At 30.4% G+C, this 15,771-nt stretch overlaps 3 protein-coding genes across 3 annotated transcripts; all 3 read left to right on the forward strand.

The window, feature by feature from the left end:
* Positions 1-3,369: 3,369 nt before the first annotated feature.
* Positions 3,370-4,555, forward strand: LOC127103279 (uncharacterized). Its single transcript, XM_051040551.1, has 3 exons — positions 3,370-3,527; positions 3,615-3,658; positions 3,990-4,555. Exons 2-3 carry the CDS (start codon positions 3,634-3,636, stop codon positions 4,553-4,555), a joined length of 591 nt encoding a protein of 196 aa, XP_050896508.1. The 5' UTR covers positions 3,370-3,527; positions 3,615-3,633.
* A 300-nt stretch (positions 4,556-4,855) lies between these two features.
* Positions 4,856-6,230, forward strand: LOC127103280 (zinc finger BED domain-containing protein RICESLEEPER 2-like). The gene is made up of 2 exons (XM_051040552.1): positions 4,856-6,074; positions 6,157-6,230. Exons 1-2 carry the CDS (start codon positions 4,856-4,858, stop codon positions 6,228-6,230), a joined length of 1,293 nt encoding a protein of 430 aa, XP_050896509.1.
* Positions 6,231-6,876: 646 nt separating this feature from the next.
* LOC127107312 (ureidoglycolate hydrolase) lies at positions 6,877-8,843 on the forward strand. The gene is made up of 8 exons (XM_051044609.1): positions 6,877-6,960; positions 7,137-7,244; positions 7,344-7,445; positions 7,584-7,738; positions 7,816-7,878; positions 8,058-8,298; positions 8,382-8,422; positions 8,697-8,843. Exons 4-8 carry the CDS (start codon positions 7,678-7,680, stop codon positions 8,801-8,803), a joined length of 513 nt encoding a protein of 170 aa, XP_050900566.1. The 5' UTR covers positions 6,877-6,960; positions 7,137-7,244; positions 7,344-7,445; positions 7,584-7,677; the 3' UTR covers positions 8,804-8,843.
* The last annotated feature ends 6,928 nt before the right edge of the window (positions 8,844-15,771 follow it).

Here is a 15,771-nt window from a genome sequence, read left to right on the forward strand (position 1 = left end):
AAATATTCAACAAAGTTTCAAAATATCATATTGCTAAAAAATAAGACGACGGTAGTGGTTGGATATTTTAATTTGTGACCGTTGATTTTCTACAAATAAATTAAAGTTTTGTTTAAAAGTTAAAAAAAAAGATGAAAAGACTTTGAGAGAAAGTGAATAGAGAGAAAAATAAATAAATTTAAAAAAATAAAGATAATTTTTGTATAGAATATTAAATAAACACTTAATGCTAATATAATTATAATATTTAAATTATATTAAAATTTATAAACCTCTTATAATTTTTGAATTCTCATATATATATATATATATATATATATATATATATATATATATATATATATATATATATATATATATATATATATATATATATATATATATATATATATATATATATATATATATATATATATATATATATATATTTAAAATTGTTAAGTCTATTAACAATTTTTGACGTCAAAATTGAAGATATTTTTGTAACTTTTGTTTTGTTTATTTATTATACTTATTTAAGGAGACATCATTACATATGGCCAATTATTAAAAGGGGACATCATTACATATTTATTATACTTATTTAAGGAGACATCATTACAATTTGTGATTTCATGTTCTTTATTATTATTTTTTTCAAGGAGACATCATTACATATGGCCAATTATTAAAAATGGGTTCATAGTTTTTAACATATAATTCTTAATTATTATTTTTAATTGTTATATAGTTACCTTTTTTTCCTTCATTTTTATTTCCTGTTAAGCAAATTATTTATTGAATATTGAAGAAATTACTTCCACATCTATAACAATAGAATCAAAGATTGTCACATAAAAGAAAAAGGAGAATTCTTTATATGTTTGTTGTCTCATTTTTCTACTTCTATTTGTTTATACTTTTTTATATTATTTTTTATTTTAAAATTTGTGATTTTTAATTTAAATTGTAAGTGAAATTAATAAATAGTTTTTAACCATATATTTATATTAGTTAAAATAAAAGTCAAATATTTTTTAGTATTTAAAGTCTATGATTAAGTAATTGTGTAAAAGATTTTAAACTGACAATACATTATAATTAAATTCTTATTTAAATATATTATAAATTGTTTCTTTATACTATAATACTTATAAATAATAATTTAATAAAATTATTATTTTTTACTTAATTAACAATTAAATTTAATTTAAATATATGATTTGAAATAAGATAAAAGAATATATTCTAAGAATAAGTCAAACTCCATTATATATATATATATATATATATATATATATATATATATATATATATATATATATATATATATATATATATATATATATATATATATATATATATATATATATATATATATATATATATATATATATATATATATATATATATATATATATATATATATATATATATTTATTTATTTATTTATTTATTTATTTATTTTTCTCTCATATTTTCTAATTAATTTGCTTTTATCTTTTGTTTTTCTTTCAAAACTCTTAATTTTTTCAAACCTCAAATAAAACTTAAATAAAATGGAAGACTAGAATGAAACACGTCATAGGGGCATATATTGATAGATCGATAAATAACCAACCGAACAAATTCCATTTATAGTAAGGAGTGAAGAAATTGTATTTTCATCAAAGTAGTAAGATAAATTGCGGCTATTAATGAGCATTGTACACTAATCAACTTTTACACCGGCAACCCTCAAAACAATGATATAGGACCTATTAAAAAAACAGATATGTTATTTTCTATAGACTTTTAAGCAAACGGGAAATTTTGATTTTGCTCTCATGTCAAGTACACATAATTAAAAATGAACGAAAAAATTCTAAAGGAAATAGTATGATGTATTATTTTGTCTTTAAATTTTTTTATGGGTTGCAATGTTTTTTCAACTTTTTATTATTTTAAATTTTTTGGCTTTGATGTTAAATTTCAAGCAGATCAATTTACTAGTTAAAGTAAAACTTGATGTTAATATTCAAATTAAAATTTTTAAGATTTTATTTCAAGGAGATCAATTTGCTAGTTAAAGTGAAAATTGATGTTAATATTCGAATTAAAAATTTTCTGAATGTGAACAAACACTTATAACTAATATATTTTTAATATTTAAATTATTATTATAAAATAAATTAAATTCACATATATAATTGGGAATCAACTTAATCTAAGAGTAAGTTTAATTGTCTTACTTCGAATAATAGCATTTGAATAGAATCTAATTTAATAGTTGGTTATAATTTTTACTGAATTAACCATTAAATTAGATTCAATTCAAATATTATGATTTGTAGTAAATTAAAATAATTTAATATTGAAGTAAGTTTATTCCCAATATATATATATATATATATATATATATATATATATATATATATATATATATATAGATAGATAGATAGATAGATAGATAGATAGATAGATAGATAGATAGATAGATAGATAAATAGATAAATAGATAAATAGATAGATAGATATAGGGGTGGACAAGAACCGTTCACCCGGCCAAATCCGCGGGTAACCGAAAAAGAAAACCGAAATGGGCGGGTTCAAACGGTCTACCGGGTCAGTGATTAAAATATAGCAGTTTCAATTGGGTTTATATGGGCGGGTCGGGTTCAAAATTCTGAACCGCGGGTACCCAAACCCGCCCAATTGAGATACCCTCCTAGGGTTTTCCAGCAGCTCATTCTGTTCTCTCACTCACCTGTTCTCTCACTCACCGATTTCGCTCATTCATTTCATTTCTCTCTCAACTGCATTGCAGATACTGTAAGTTTTCTTTTCCTTTTCCTTTTCTTTCTTTCCTTTTTCCACCCTCAGGTTTTCCGTTACACACTCGATTCCTTCATTCAACCACTATTTTGCTTTCGAATCGCTTTTTTTTTTCTCGCTTTTCTTCATAATTGCGTTTGTGCTGTGTCTAGCTATTATTAATTACTCACGCTCTTCATATTGTTATTGTTTCATTTCGCTTAAAATTTCCAATTTCTTTCCGGATCTGGATTCATTCATTGCTAGTATTTCACAATGTTCAAATCTGATTTAGTATTATATCTTAACTCTTAATTCTAATTATCGCCGTGTTGGTGTTGTTTTGGAACTTCCATTTCAGAGGTGGTTTGGCTTGGAGTTCTACCAACAAGGCTCTCATCTTCAATGTAAAGTCTCTCTTTCTATTTTTCTTATCAATTTCTTTCTTGTTTTACTCTTAGTCCTATTACGGTTTTGTTTCTGGAAAATTAATTCTTAATTTACTCTTAATTCTAATTATCACCATCCAATTTTGTTTCAAGATTCTGGGGGAGTAAGTAGGTTATGCAATTACTGTTCCGCTTTAGTATTCAATCACCGTTCCGCTTTATGTCTCAGATTTTTCAGGGTTGAAATCTATTGTGAGTCTTAACATATCAGGAAATTCATTTCAGGGTTCTGTTACAGATGTTTTTGTGTTAAAGTTGGAGGTTTTGGACCTTAGCAGAAACCAATTTCAAGGTCACATTTCTCAGGTAAACTACTACAATTGGTATCATTTAGTTTATCTTGATTTTGGAGTTTTATACGCATTATTCTGAATTGTTCTTTATTCTCTGCAGGTTGGTGTTGTTTCTGATTATGACTTGTCTAAAGCAGAAAACAAGTAAGAGCTTGCACCATTTATTGCTTTTTTTCATGCTTTAAGTGCTTTTCTTAGGACCTTTCAAATTGTTTTTACAAATTATCTTGTTGAACTTATAATTAAAAGTAAATTATGTTGGTTAATAAGCTGAAGTAAGTTATCCAAACATTCTTAAGTCATTGTAGAAATTCAGTGCATTTCATTTTCAACTCAAATAGCTATCATCTATTTTCATGTTATTTTATCTGATAATGACTTTTTTCAAATAGCCAATTTTTACTTGATTTCTATTTTAAATTTTGCAACATGCTTTTCCTTCAATTATGTTGATTATGGCTCCGTCATTTTTCAGTGATGGGTCAGCCTAATCAAACTATACCTACTGAATATGTCATGAATGAAGTTGGTTCAACAGCAACAACTGAAGTTGTTGGAGCAGAATTAGTTAATACCCAACCTACAAAGAAGAGGAAAGCTAGTGCAAGTGGTTCTAGGCAATCATCTGCTTGTTGGGAGCACTTTATTAGATTACCAGATGACTTAGTTGATACACCAACTGCAGCTTGTAAACACTGCCACAAAAAATACCTATGTGACCCTAGGACTCATGGCACCACCAACATGAACCATCACATTCTAAAATGTGCAAAGAAGCCTAGAACCATTGATCCTACCCAAACTATTCTGACATACCCCTCTGCAGAAGGATCTAGTTTGGGTCATGTTAGCTCCAAATTTGACAAGCAAGCTTGTAGAAAAGCTTTGTCAATTTTTGTGGTTCTAGATGAACAACCATTTAGTGCAGTTGAGGGGGAAGGTTTTAAGTACTATTCTAAAGTAATGCAGCCCCAGTTTACTCTCCCATCTAGGCGTACAGTAGCTAGAGACTGTTTTCAGCTACACTTGGATGAGAAATAAAAACTAAAAGCCTTCTTTAAGTCTGACTGCAATAGAGTTGCACTTACTACTGATTGTTGGACTTCTATCCAAAATCAAAACTACTTAACCCTTACGGCACACTTTGTGGGTAACGAATGGAACTATCAAAAGAGAATTATAAGCTTCACAGTTATTCCAAACCACAAGGGTGATACGGTAGGTAGGAAGATTGAAGAGGTGTTAAGGGATTGGGGAATTAGGAATGTGTCTACCATAACTGTTGATAATGCAACTTCAAATGATGTAGCTGTAGCATATTTGCATAGAAAAATATCAACTATGAATGGGATGATGGGGGATGGAAAATGTTTTCATATGAGGTGCGCTGCTCACATATTGAATTTGGTGGTAAATGAGGGTTTGAAAGATAAGCATTTGTCTATTACTAGTGTTAGGGATGCTGTTAGATTTGTCAAGTCCTCACCTCATAGGGCAGCCAAGTTTAAAGAGTGCATTGAATTTGCTGGAATAACTTGTAAAAAACTAGTATGTCTCGATGTTTCAACTCGTTGGAACACGACATATTTGATGCTTGAGGCTGCAGAGAAATTTCAAGCTGCTTTTGATAAGCTTGAGTATGAAGAGTCGAGCTATAGGGAGTTCTTTGGAAAAGGTAGTCCTCCTAGTAGTGATGATTGGGACATTGTTAGAGCTTTCATCTCTTTTTTAAAGTTATTCTATGAAGCAACTAATGTTTTTTCCACCTCTCAAAGTGTGAGTTTGCATAGTGCTTTTCACCAAGTGTCTGCGATCTATTGTGAGCTGAAGCAAGCTACTATGAACTTGAATGGTGTTTTTGCAAGTGTGGGTGGGGACATGATGGAAAAGTATAATAGATATTGGGGGTGTGCTACTAAGATGAACAAGTTGATTTATTTTGGAATCATTTTGGATCCAAGATACAAGTTGAGTTATATTGAGTGGACTTTTAAGGATATGTATGGAGTCGGATCTGTGTTTGCTACCGGGTTGATCAAATCTATAAAAGAGAGCTTACAAAAATTGTATGATTGGTATAAGCAAGCTTATGACCAAAATCATAATAGACAACCTCTTGGTAATGGTGAAAACAATGTTTCCAATGATGAAACAACAGCTGGTCGTCCTTCACTAATGGCTAGAGCCGATGCTTTTGAGCAACATTTAGAGGAACAAGACTCGATTGATCAACAAAATGAGCTTGAGGGTTTTTACTCTAGTAAGTGTGTCAAAAGGGATCCTAAATTTGACCTTCTTGTGTGGTGGAAACACAATTCAACACAATATCCTATTTTATCTACAATAGCTAAAGATATTTTTGCCACACCAGTGTCTACGGTTGCATCAGAAAGTGCCTTTAGTACGGGAGGGAGAGTCTTAGAAACTTATAGGAGCTCCCTAAAACCTGAAATGGCAGAGGCATTAATTTGCACCCAGAATTGGTTAAAGCCGTCTTTTACCTATTTCAAAGACTTGAACCTCATGGAAGATTTTGAGCTTTCTGAAGATATTATAGCAGGTAAAATTATTTTTAAAAATGTTATATCTTTATTTCATAATTGTTATATATTTCTAAAAAAATGTTTATTTCATTATTTTAGAATTTGAAGAAATTTCTTCTACAGCAAGAAGAGGATCTTTACCGTCTCAGCCACAACCTTCTGGTTGTGCTTGAAAAATATGGAGGTATATTTACTTTATTAATTTGATTTATTTATTACTTTATTCCTTTTTAAAGCTTAATATTTTTCTTGTTTAATTTTTCAGTTCAACTATGTTTTTTGAAGTCATATGTGACTTATATTTTGTGACTACTCAATGGTCAAATAATATATATTTTGTCCCGTAAATGAGGGAAGAAATTGCAGTTCAGAAAGCTAAGGAAACAGAACTTAATAAAACCATTCACATTACAGGTTCGCTTAGTCATTCACGCCAAATCTATTTTTTTTGGTTCTTAATGTTGTTGAAGGGTGCTTAATTCTCTTTTGGTTGCTGCACATTTGTTTTCTCAGATGGTGTTGTTTCTGTTATGAGTTCATTCTGCAAGCAACTTAGTTGATAATGTGCACACTGTTATATTTTCTGCAAGCAACTTGTTTCTCAGATTGTGTTTTATAACCAGCAAATAACCTCTTTTTGGTCTTAGCTAGTTTGAGCATTCAGTTATATTTTCTAGGCTCACAAATTTGTAATTATATTCTGAAAATAGATCGGATCAGTGTTCCGTGTTCATATTCTGAAAATTATTTACATGAGTTGCGTAATAATTATGGAACTAGTTGAAAAACTGTAAACCTTAGTTTTTGCTTGATGTGTTTAAATAGGTACTGCATGATGGGGCAAAGGAGTTGGCTCAAAACGATCTTAATTCTGCAAAGTATGTTATATCCGATGAGAGCAAGGTACTTCACTACTATAAAGCCTCCTTTATCCATTAATATGGTTTGTTAATAATGGTTGAGTAGTTTATGTTCTTGTATGTCGTTACTGAGTTATTGTGCAATCTTGTATGTTAATCTGAAAGGTCTCGCTTTGTCAAAGTTTTCTTAATTCATAAAGAGCTTAATTTTTTTGGCAGGACATTGGTGAAAAACTTTCAGAAATTGGAAGCAGGCTGGATTATCCTCATCTCACTAAGGATCTTGCAAAGGAAATAGAGACTCTATGGGAGGATGCTGCCATTCAGGTGGCCGATTGAACGTCCTCTACCTTGATCCATGTATATAGTTATTTTTTGTGATCAATTTACTTAGTAGGCATGGCTTGTGCAAATATATTGCTGTAGGAAACATATGCCCGTGGTAATGAACTCCAAGTTCCTGATTGTACCAAATATTTCATGGAAAATTTGCAGAGGTTGTCTGATGCTAATTACGTTCCTACAAAGGTATTGAAAATCTATCACTCTTTTGTTGTTTGCAAAAATTGAAATTATTGTTTTTTTCATATATAGACCAGACCCTCAACTTTGAAGGTGATATAAAGTCACAAATCTCAATATTCTCACTCTGTTTTACTAATATAGGAGGATGTTTTGTATGCAAGAGTTCGTACAACTGGTGTTGTGGAGATCCAGTTCAGGTGAACATGCAGAGATGACATGATTTTTTTCTACTCAAATGTTGGCTGTTGAGAAACATGTCTTGGAATCTGGATCTATTGATACTGTTGGCACTGTTGGTAAGTTATTATTGTAGCACCTCAATTTGATTAAACAAAAGCGCACCTTCATTTAAAACAACCTCTTATTTTACAAGGTATCCTTGAACTGCATCCTGGAGCAATCAATAGTATCCCTAGCAAATCGCACATAGAAATTGGTATGTATTTACAAGAAACCTGAGTCGTACCTGGTATTCATACAAGAGTTGTTTATTCGTTTATTTTATTTCAGAGAATTGCTTAGATTTTTCCCCTTGCCTCTGGATGATTCCAGTTACTAGTATACTATAGTTGGTAACATAAATATTTACAATGCAGTTGTTTTGTGCTTTTGCAGATACTAGGGACATCGATGAGGAAAGAAGAAACCAAGTTATTGACAAAATCCATGAAACAGCAATTAGAATAACCAAAACACGAGGTGTCAAGCTCTCCGAGTTTCATGTCATCAATCAGGATCCACCGGCTCCATCTGATGAAGCAGTCATCAATGCAATGGAAACTGCAACAAAAGAGCTAAACTTGACGAGCAAGTTAATGATTAGTCGAGCCTATCACGACTCTTTGTTCATGGCCAGGTATTTGCAAGAAGACAGGTTCAAACGGGTTTAATTGTGCTTATATAAACTATCTGTTGCTCATGTATGTTATGTAATTTCAGGGTGTCTCCAATGGGCATGATCTTCATTCCATGCTACAAAGGTATTTACTGTTCTTTTTGTGCTTTATGCATCAATCTGATACCACTTATCCAATTGTTTTTTCAATCAACAATCAAGTTGAACCTTGTAGTGTCCTACACCTACACAAAAACCACACATGTTATTACGTTTAATTACTTCTATTTTCTTAAATTATTACGGGTGTCGACCTATCAGTCTCGTGTCTGAATAGATGCAACTCAATCTATTATTTTTGCTAACACCTTTATAAAGGAAATACTTAATCAATATTCTCGTTGTTGTCGCTTTTACAGGATACAGCCATAAGCCTGAAGAATTTTCCAGTATTGAAGACATGTCAAATGGTGTAAAAGTATTGGCTTTCACCTTAGCCAAATTGTCCCTTCAGTCAACTGTTTGATATACTTTCAAAAGTTCTCTTGTTTCTCATGTATTTTGAGTTTTTGTATATGATACAGACATACAGTGGTTGTAATTTATTAATTTCTTTTTAAGGTCTGTGTGGAAGTAGCATAACAGTTGTTATTTTGGATTGAAGTTTTTAATACTTTGAATTTATTTTGAATCTAAATTGTAGTAATTTGTAGCTCAAAATATTATCAAAATGTATTATTGGGCTCAAAATAATATCAACCCAATAAAACCGATTAAACCGATTGCATAACCCGCAACCCGTCCTAACCCAACCCGTCCAAACCGATTACAAAAATGGGCGAAAATGGGCTTATATGGCTTAACCGCGGGTTGGGATGGGTGAGGCTTTTGGGCCCGAAACCGCCCAACCCGGCCCGTTGTCCAGCCCTAGATAGATAGATAGAGAGAGAAACCAATTGATTAAATTTAATAATATGATATATCTGATAACTCTTTACTTTATGTTCGTATAACAAAATTCACTGTTGGATTAAAAGTTATTATCAATAGATCATGCCTATAAAATTTCACATCAAATAAAAATCATTTGATATATTAAAGAAAATGATAAAAAAAATTAACGATTTTTATGAAATTTTGTAAGACGTTTGTTTTTTATCTAGTTAACATACCAAGTTGTTTTGGATGGATATTAAGTTTTATAGACATAATCTATATAATAATAACTTACAATCAAACCGTTGATTTTGTTATACAAATATACGATTATGTTATTAAATTTAACACTTTGATATCATTTAAAATATTTTTTCTCTCGGATTTTTTAATTTTTTTCTCCTTTATCTTTTTTTCTTCTTTAAAATCTCTTATTTCTTTCCAACTCTTAAATAAAATGGAAGAAGAGAATGAAGCACGTCATAGGGGCATATTTTTTGGCGGATAAATAACCAACAGAACAAATTCCATTTCTAGTAAGAAGTGTAGAAATTGTATTCCATCAAAGAAGCAAGATAAGTTGCGGCTATTATAAAATCAGATGTGTTATCTCCTACACTTATATAGACTTAAGAAAACGAAATGCTATGAAAATTTTGATTTTGCTCAATCAAAAAGAAGGATTTTATTAGTAAATTGATTCTTTTATTTTATTAAATAATAAATGATTAAATTCATTCTTTTAATTTCTTTTTTTATTTCTCATTTTATCTTATATACTTCTCTTTTTCTTATCAGCTAGAAGAAAACTAAGTTGGTATAAAGAAACAATATGATTTTTTTACTTTTATATATATATATATATATATATATATATATATATATATATATATATATATATATATATATATATATATATATATATATATATATATATATATATATATATATATATATATATATATATATATATATATATATATATATATTAAAATTTATGAATAATAAATTAATAAAGATAATATTTTTTGTAATATCTTTTAGATAAAAATGAATTATTAAATATATATTAACTTTAGTTTTTCACTTATTAATGTTCTCACATTATTCTTTTACAAATAAATCACTAATTAAATTGTTGAAGCATACAACTAAAATACGATTTTTACTTGTTAATTAGTTAAACAAATGAGAGAAAAATCATATTTGTAATTATCAAAACTTTTACGGGTCCAAGATAGGACAAATTAACAAACTAATCTGCGAATAAGCTCGAAAATCTATCAGTGCCGAAATATGTTTTCTTTCTTCTCTTTTCTTACTTGAGGTTTTAAGGCATATTACAACAATTCTCCATCTTGACTTTAAACCCATGGTGATGTCAATTTAATCACCGACCATCTTATTGCTCTCTCCAAAGCTTGAATCATCCTCCAACAAATTTGATCAAGTCTAAGCAACGTTTGAACTTTGAAATTGACAAAGATTTGGTGAATATATTGAATTCTTTTTTGATGACACTTTTTGAACCTAAATCTCCTTTGACTATATCATGTCCCTTATAAAGTGTAAATGAATGTCAATGTGTTTTATTCTCTCATGATAAACTTGATGATTGGCTAGGTTAATGACATTTTAGCTATCATAATTTATCTTCACGCATTCTTGAGAAATCATTAACTCCCCAATCATGACAATTACGCCTTTCAGCCATATTTCGCTTGAGTAGTAGATAACGTGACCACTTACTATTTTGCCTTTCAGCTTATAGTTGTCTCAAACAACATAAACACAAAACATGATGGATATTTCCTAGTGTCCACATTACATGTATAGTCTAAATCTACAGAACTTCAAAAGCATTTTCCTCTTTAGTTGACCCCATTTACTTTAAACCAACCTTTAGAGAACCATAAAAATACCTCTGCACCCATATCAAAGCTTCCCAATGAATCTGAACAGGATTTTTCATGAATCGCTTACTATGTTGATTGCATATGATAAATTTGGTCTATTATAAACTATACCATACATAATTCTTCCAACCCCAATTGCATAAAGAGTACTTTCCATTATCTTCTTCTCTTCCTCGATTTGAGGATATTTTTTAACTGGAAACTTTGTGTGGTGACCTAAAGCTTTGTGTGATGATTTTAGCATCTTGAATTCTAAACCGCTCCACCACTTTCTTCAAGTAACTAGATTGAGATGAGAACAATTCTCTTTTTTTGTGACTTTTTATAATATCCATATCCATGATTCTTTTAGCTTCACCAAGATCATTCATCTCAAATTTACTATTGAATATCTCCTTGAGCTTATCGGTCTCGTTTTTTCTAAAGATTGCCATCAAAATATCATAAACATATAGAAGGAGCTAGATAATGACTTTCTCATTCCTCTTTAATATGTATGCACATCTGTCATAATTACTTCTTACAAAATCATGTTTAAGAAGAACTTTAACAAACCGACAATACCACTGCCTTGAGATTTGTTTTAACTCGTATAAATATTTCTTCAATAAACATACATGTTATGTTTTGGAACCAAAAATGAGAGGAGAAACGACAGTGATGGCGGATTACTACTTTCGACGTGGTGGAGCGGGAGGGGCCTGTACGGTTAGCACTCCAATTCTCAAGTTAGTATATGAGGAAGAAGAGTGAAGTGAAATTGAATTTGAAACTTGTTACCTCAATTTGGCGCCTTTTCTATATAGAGAGAGAGAGGGAAATAATAAACTAACTATTTGTTAGCTGTGATTTTCGGAGAGTCATTAGATGCATTTTCAGTTGAGATCTCTTGTGGTCATTAGAATGATAATCTTCATGTGATAGGAAGATTCTGGAAGGAGTGGGACCCCTTCTCAGTGGTCGGTTGGCGTCGATGTGACCAACGCAAAATAGTTTCCCTATAAGCCTTTGGTGATGTACAAATAGGTAGGGCTTGATACTTCAGCCTCCGATACCGAATGGGACCATTCTCGGTGGTAGGTTGGCGTCGATGTGTCTTAGCGGGAGTGAAGCTTATTTGGCAACTTTTATTGTCCATAGTGGGTCATGTGGTGCTCATCAAGTAGGCCACAAAATGAAATGGTTATTGTTTCAACAAGGTATGTATTGTCCAACCATGTTGAAAGATTGTGTCAAATTTGCGAAGGGTTATCAAGAATGTCATATGCATTCAGGTATTCAACATGTTCCTACAAGTGAGTTACACTCTATTGTTAAGGCTTGACCATTTAGAGTTTGGGCTTTAGATTTAAATTGTGAGATTCGACCTACATCATCCAAAAGCCACAAATAAATTTTGGTTGGTATAGATTATTTCACCAAGTGGGCAGATGTTGTTCCTTTGATTAATGTTGATTAGGAAGTAGTAATCAATTTTGTTCAAAATTAAATTATCTATAGGTATGGAATTCCTAAAACTTTACCACTGATCAAGGCATAATTTTCACTGGTCAAAAGATGGTTGAGTTTGCTACAAACTCAAGAATCGAACTTTTGACTTCTACTTCTTATTATGCTCAAGCAAACAACCAAGATGAAGCAACCAACAAAATTATAATTGATCTGATTAAAAAACATGTGGGTCAAAATTGAATAAATTGGCATAAGACTTTAGACTAAATATTAGGGCTTATCGAAATTAACCTAAAGAGGCAAATAATTCTACCCTATTTTGACAAACATTTGGTCATGATGCAGTTTTGCCTGTCGAAATTTATTTACAGTCATCTAGAATTTAAAGGCAAGTTGAAACTCCTTCTAATCATTATTGGAGTATGATGTTAGATGAATTAATTGATTCAGATGAGGAAAGATTAGTTGCCCAGAACATTCTCATAAGACAAAAAGAATGAATAGCTAAGGCATATAACAAGAAGGTTAAGTCAAAAGCCTTTACAGTTGGTGATAAAGTTTGGAATGTTATTTTTGCCAATGGATTAAAAAGATAAGACTTTATATAAATGGTCACCAAATTGGAAAGACACATTTCGAATCAACCAGGTATTTCAAATAATGCATATGAAGTTAAAGAAATAGATTATGTAGAGCAAACTCTGAGAATAAATGGTAAGTACTTAAAGAAGTGCAAACGTATGCGTAGGAGATTCGAATAACCAAAGAATAATGCATAGGATAGAAAATGATAAAATGGAATTAAAGTTTTAAAAATGCCAAAATGGTATATTGTCGTTACATAGTCAGATAATAAACAAAATGTTTAAAATTCAAAAAGGAAATTCATCCTTTATCTTCTCAAAGAATTTCTTCTGAAGTTTGATCCTTGTGTCATTAATTGAATCTTCAGTTTTTAAAGGTAGAATTTCTCCTTCCCTTAGACATGCAGACTCTGCATACTGAAAACCAACGTTGGATTCTTTAACTAAATTTTCTTCAAGAGAAGCTAGTCTGGAGTTTTTTTGTTTAGCCTTCTTTCGTTGCACGTCCTCAATTTTCCGTTCCAGTTCTTCGACTTGTTTCATTGATCAGTGCATTTTGATGCACCTTCTTCTACTATTGTACTTAGGCAAATATATAGTTTATTATATTATTTTTACTATTTTAGTGTGTTTTAATATTTAAGTTTAATTTTGCCTTTATTTTATTTTTGTACTTTATTTTCAACATAAATAGTTATTTGATACCTAATCATTATGCAGATCATAACTTGAGCTACGGGAATTAGATTGATATGTTCTAATATGCATTGGAAAGTTAAGAGAAATAGCTACAAGTTTCATGTTGAAGTCAAAAACTGATTCTAAGTGAAGGAGGATTGAATAATTCGTTGAAGTTTCAGACTTAATTAAAATAGTTAGTTTGAGTCAGTTTTTGTAATTTCGGGTCGGATCCTATAAGGGCCTGAATTTGTCTTTTATTATATTAGGTCTTTCACTACTATAGTAATCCTAATTCTGAATTTTAATGATAAAATATTGTTTAAAAGATTTCATGGAGAACTAATTCCCAAAGAGCTGATTTGTTGTATTTGAATTCCACTTTGAGGTTTTTATTAATTTCAGTTTAATTTCAATTTCTTTTCAATTCTTCCTATAAAATCGTTTGCTTAATTTGATTACTTTCGTTTGCTTAATTCGATTGTTTCTTATAGGAAAGAGTTGATTAAATTTGATTGTTTGTATGATCCTTAACTATAATCACGTTAGCGTAACTTTTTCGTTATCGTGTTTGCTTAATTCGCGTCTGCTTAAATCCGTTTTCTTAATTCGGAAATTAGAAACATACATCAGATAATACCAATTGCACTTGTCAGTAAGTATTGTAATCGAATGGGATTGAATCTGCTAGGGAATTAAAATTATAAGAATTGATGATAAGTTGAAAATTGATACAATAGATTAACTTATTTATCAATTTTGCTTTTATCTTTAATCATATTCGATTTAAGTTTTGAACCTTAAAAAATCCATTCTTTTCATTCTTTTGATTATAACATTCAAGAGTCCTTGTGATACGACATTCGAGTGTCGCTCCCGTTTTACTACACTTTTAAACTCGTTTTTGACCCGTGTGAGACAGCGGATCAAATTGGCGTCGTTGCCGGGGACTCTTGTAGATTTTAACCATTATTATAGTCTAACAATTATTATAGTCATAGGTGTTGTGTTTTAGCATTTTATCCCTAACTTTCTTGCATTCTGATCTTTTTCCGTTTTAGGAAAAAAATCTGTTTTTATAAGAAAATTGTCTCAAATTATTCCGATTCTTTGTCGATTAATTAGGAAAAAATCAAGGATAAAAAACCCCAAATTCCTTATTTTTCTATTTTTTATGATTTATTTTCTGTTTTGATAGTTTCAGAAAATTCCGAAAATATTCTCAAATTTTTTAATTAATGTATTTAGATTATTTTTTTGTGTTTTTGTATTTTTTTCTTTTTATTTTAATAGTTTTTTTCGTATTTCAATTGTTTTTTCTTAATAGGGACATTGTCGATATTTTCCTATTTGTTGCTGCATTGCTGAATTAGTTATGTGTTTTCTCATTGTTTGCTGATTTTTTTTTCTATTGAGTTTAACATGACTGACCAAAGAACTATAAGAGAACTTGCTGCCCCTGATGTTGATTATAATGCTTTGTGTATTGAATATCCTGTTGCTGCCAAATTCTTGATTGAGAACATGTCACTTAACTCCCAACAGTTCACAACAAGGGATAATTTTGTGGTCCAAGCAAAAGGTGTGAATGAGATTCAAGTTTCTTCTTCCAACAAGGCTCTAGAAACCAGAATTGATGAACTTACCTCTTTAGTGAAACAATTGATGTTACCCCTTCCACCACCACCACCATATAACCCTCTACAAGTAACCACTTCTTCACCTTCTGAACATTCACTAGAGGAACTTGTCAAGCAAATGGTTGTAAACAGTCTCCAATTTTAGTAGCAAGCAAATTATAGTATTCAGACTTTGCAAACACAAATTGGACAACTTGCCACTTCAATGAATGTCATACAACAAGCTCAAGGATCAAACAAACTACATGCGCAAAAAGTAGTTAATCCAAAAGGCTCTAATGTGAGTGC

This window comes from Lathyrus oleraceus, chromosome 7 (genome assembly GCF_024323335.1).
Source record: "Lathyrus oleraceus cultivar Zhongwan6 chromosome 7, CAAS_Psat_ZW6_1.0, whole genome shotgun sequence".
Lineage (NCBI taxonomy): Eukaryota > Viridiplantae > Streptophyta > Magnoliopsida > Fabales > Fabaceae > Lathyrus > Lathyrus oleraceus.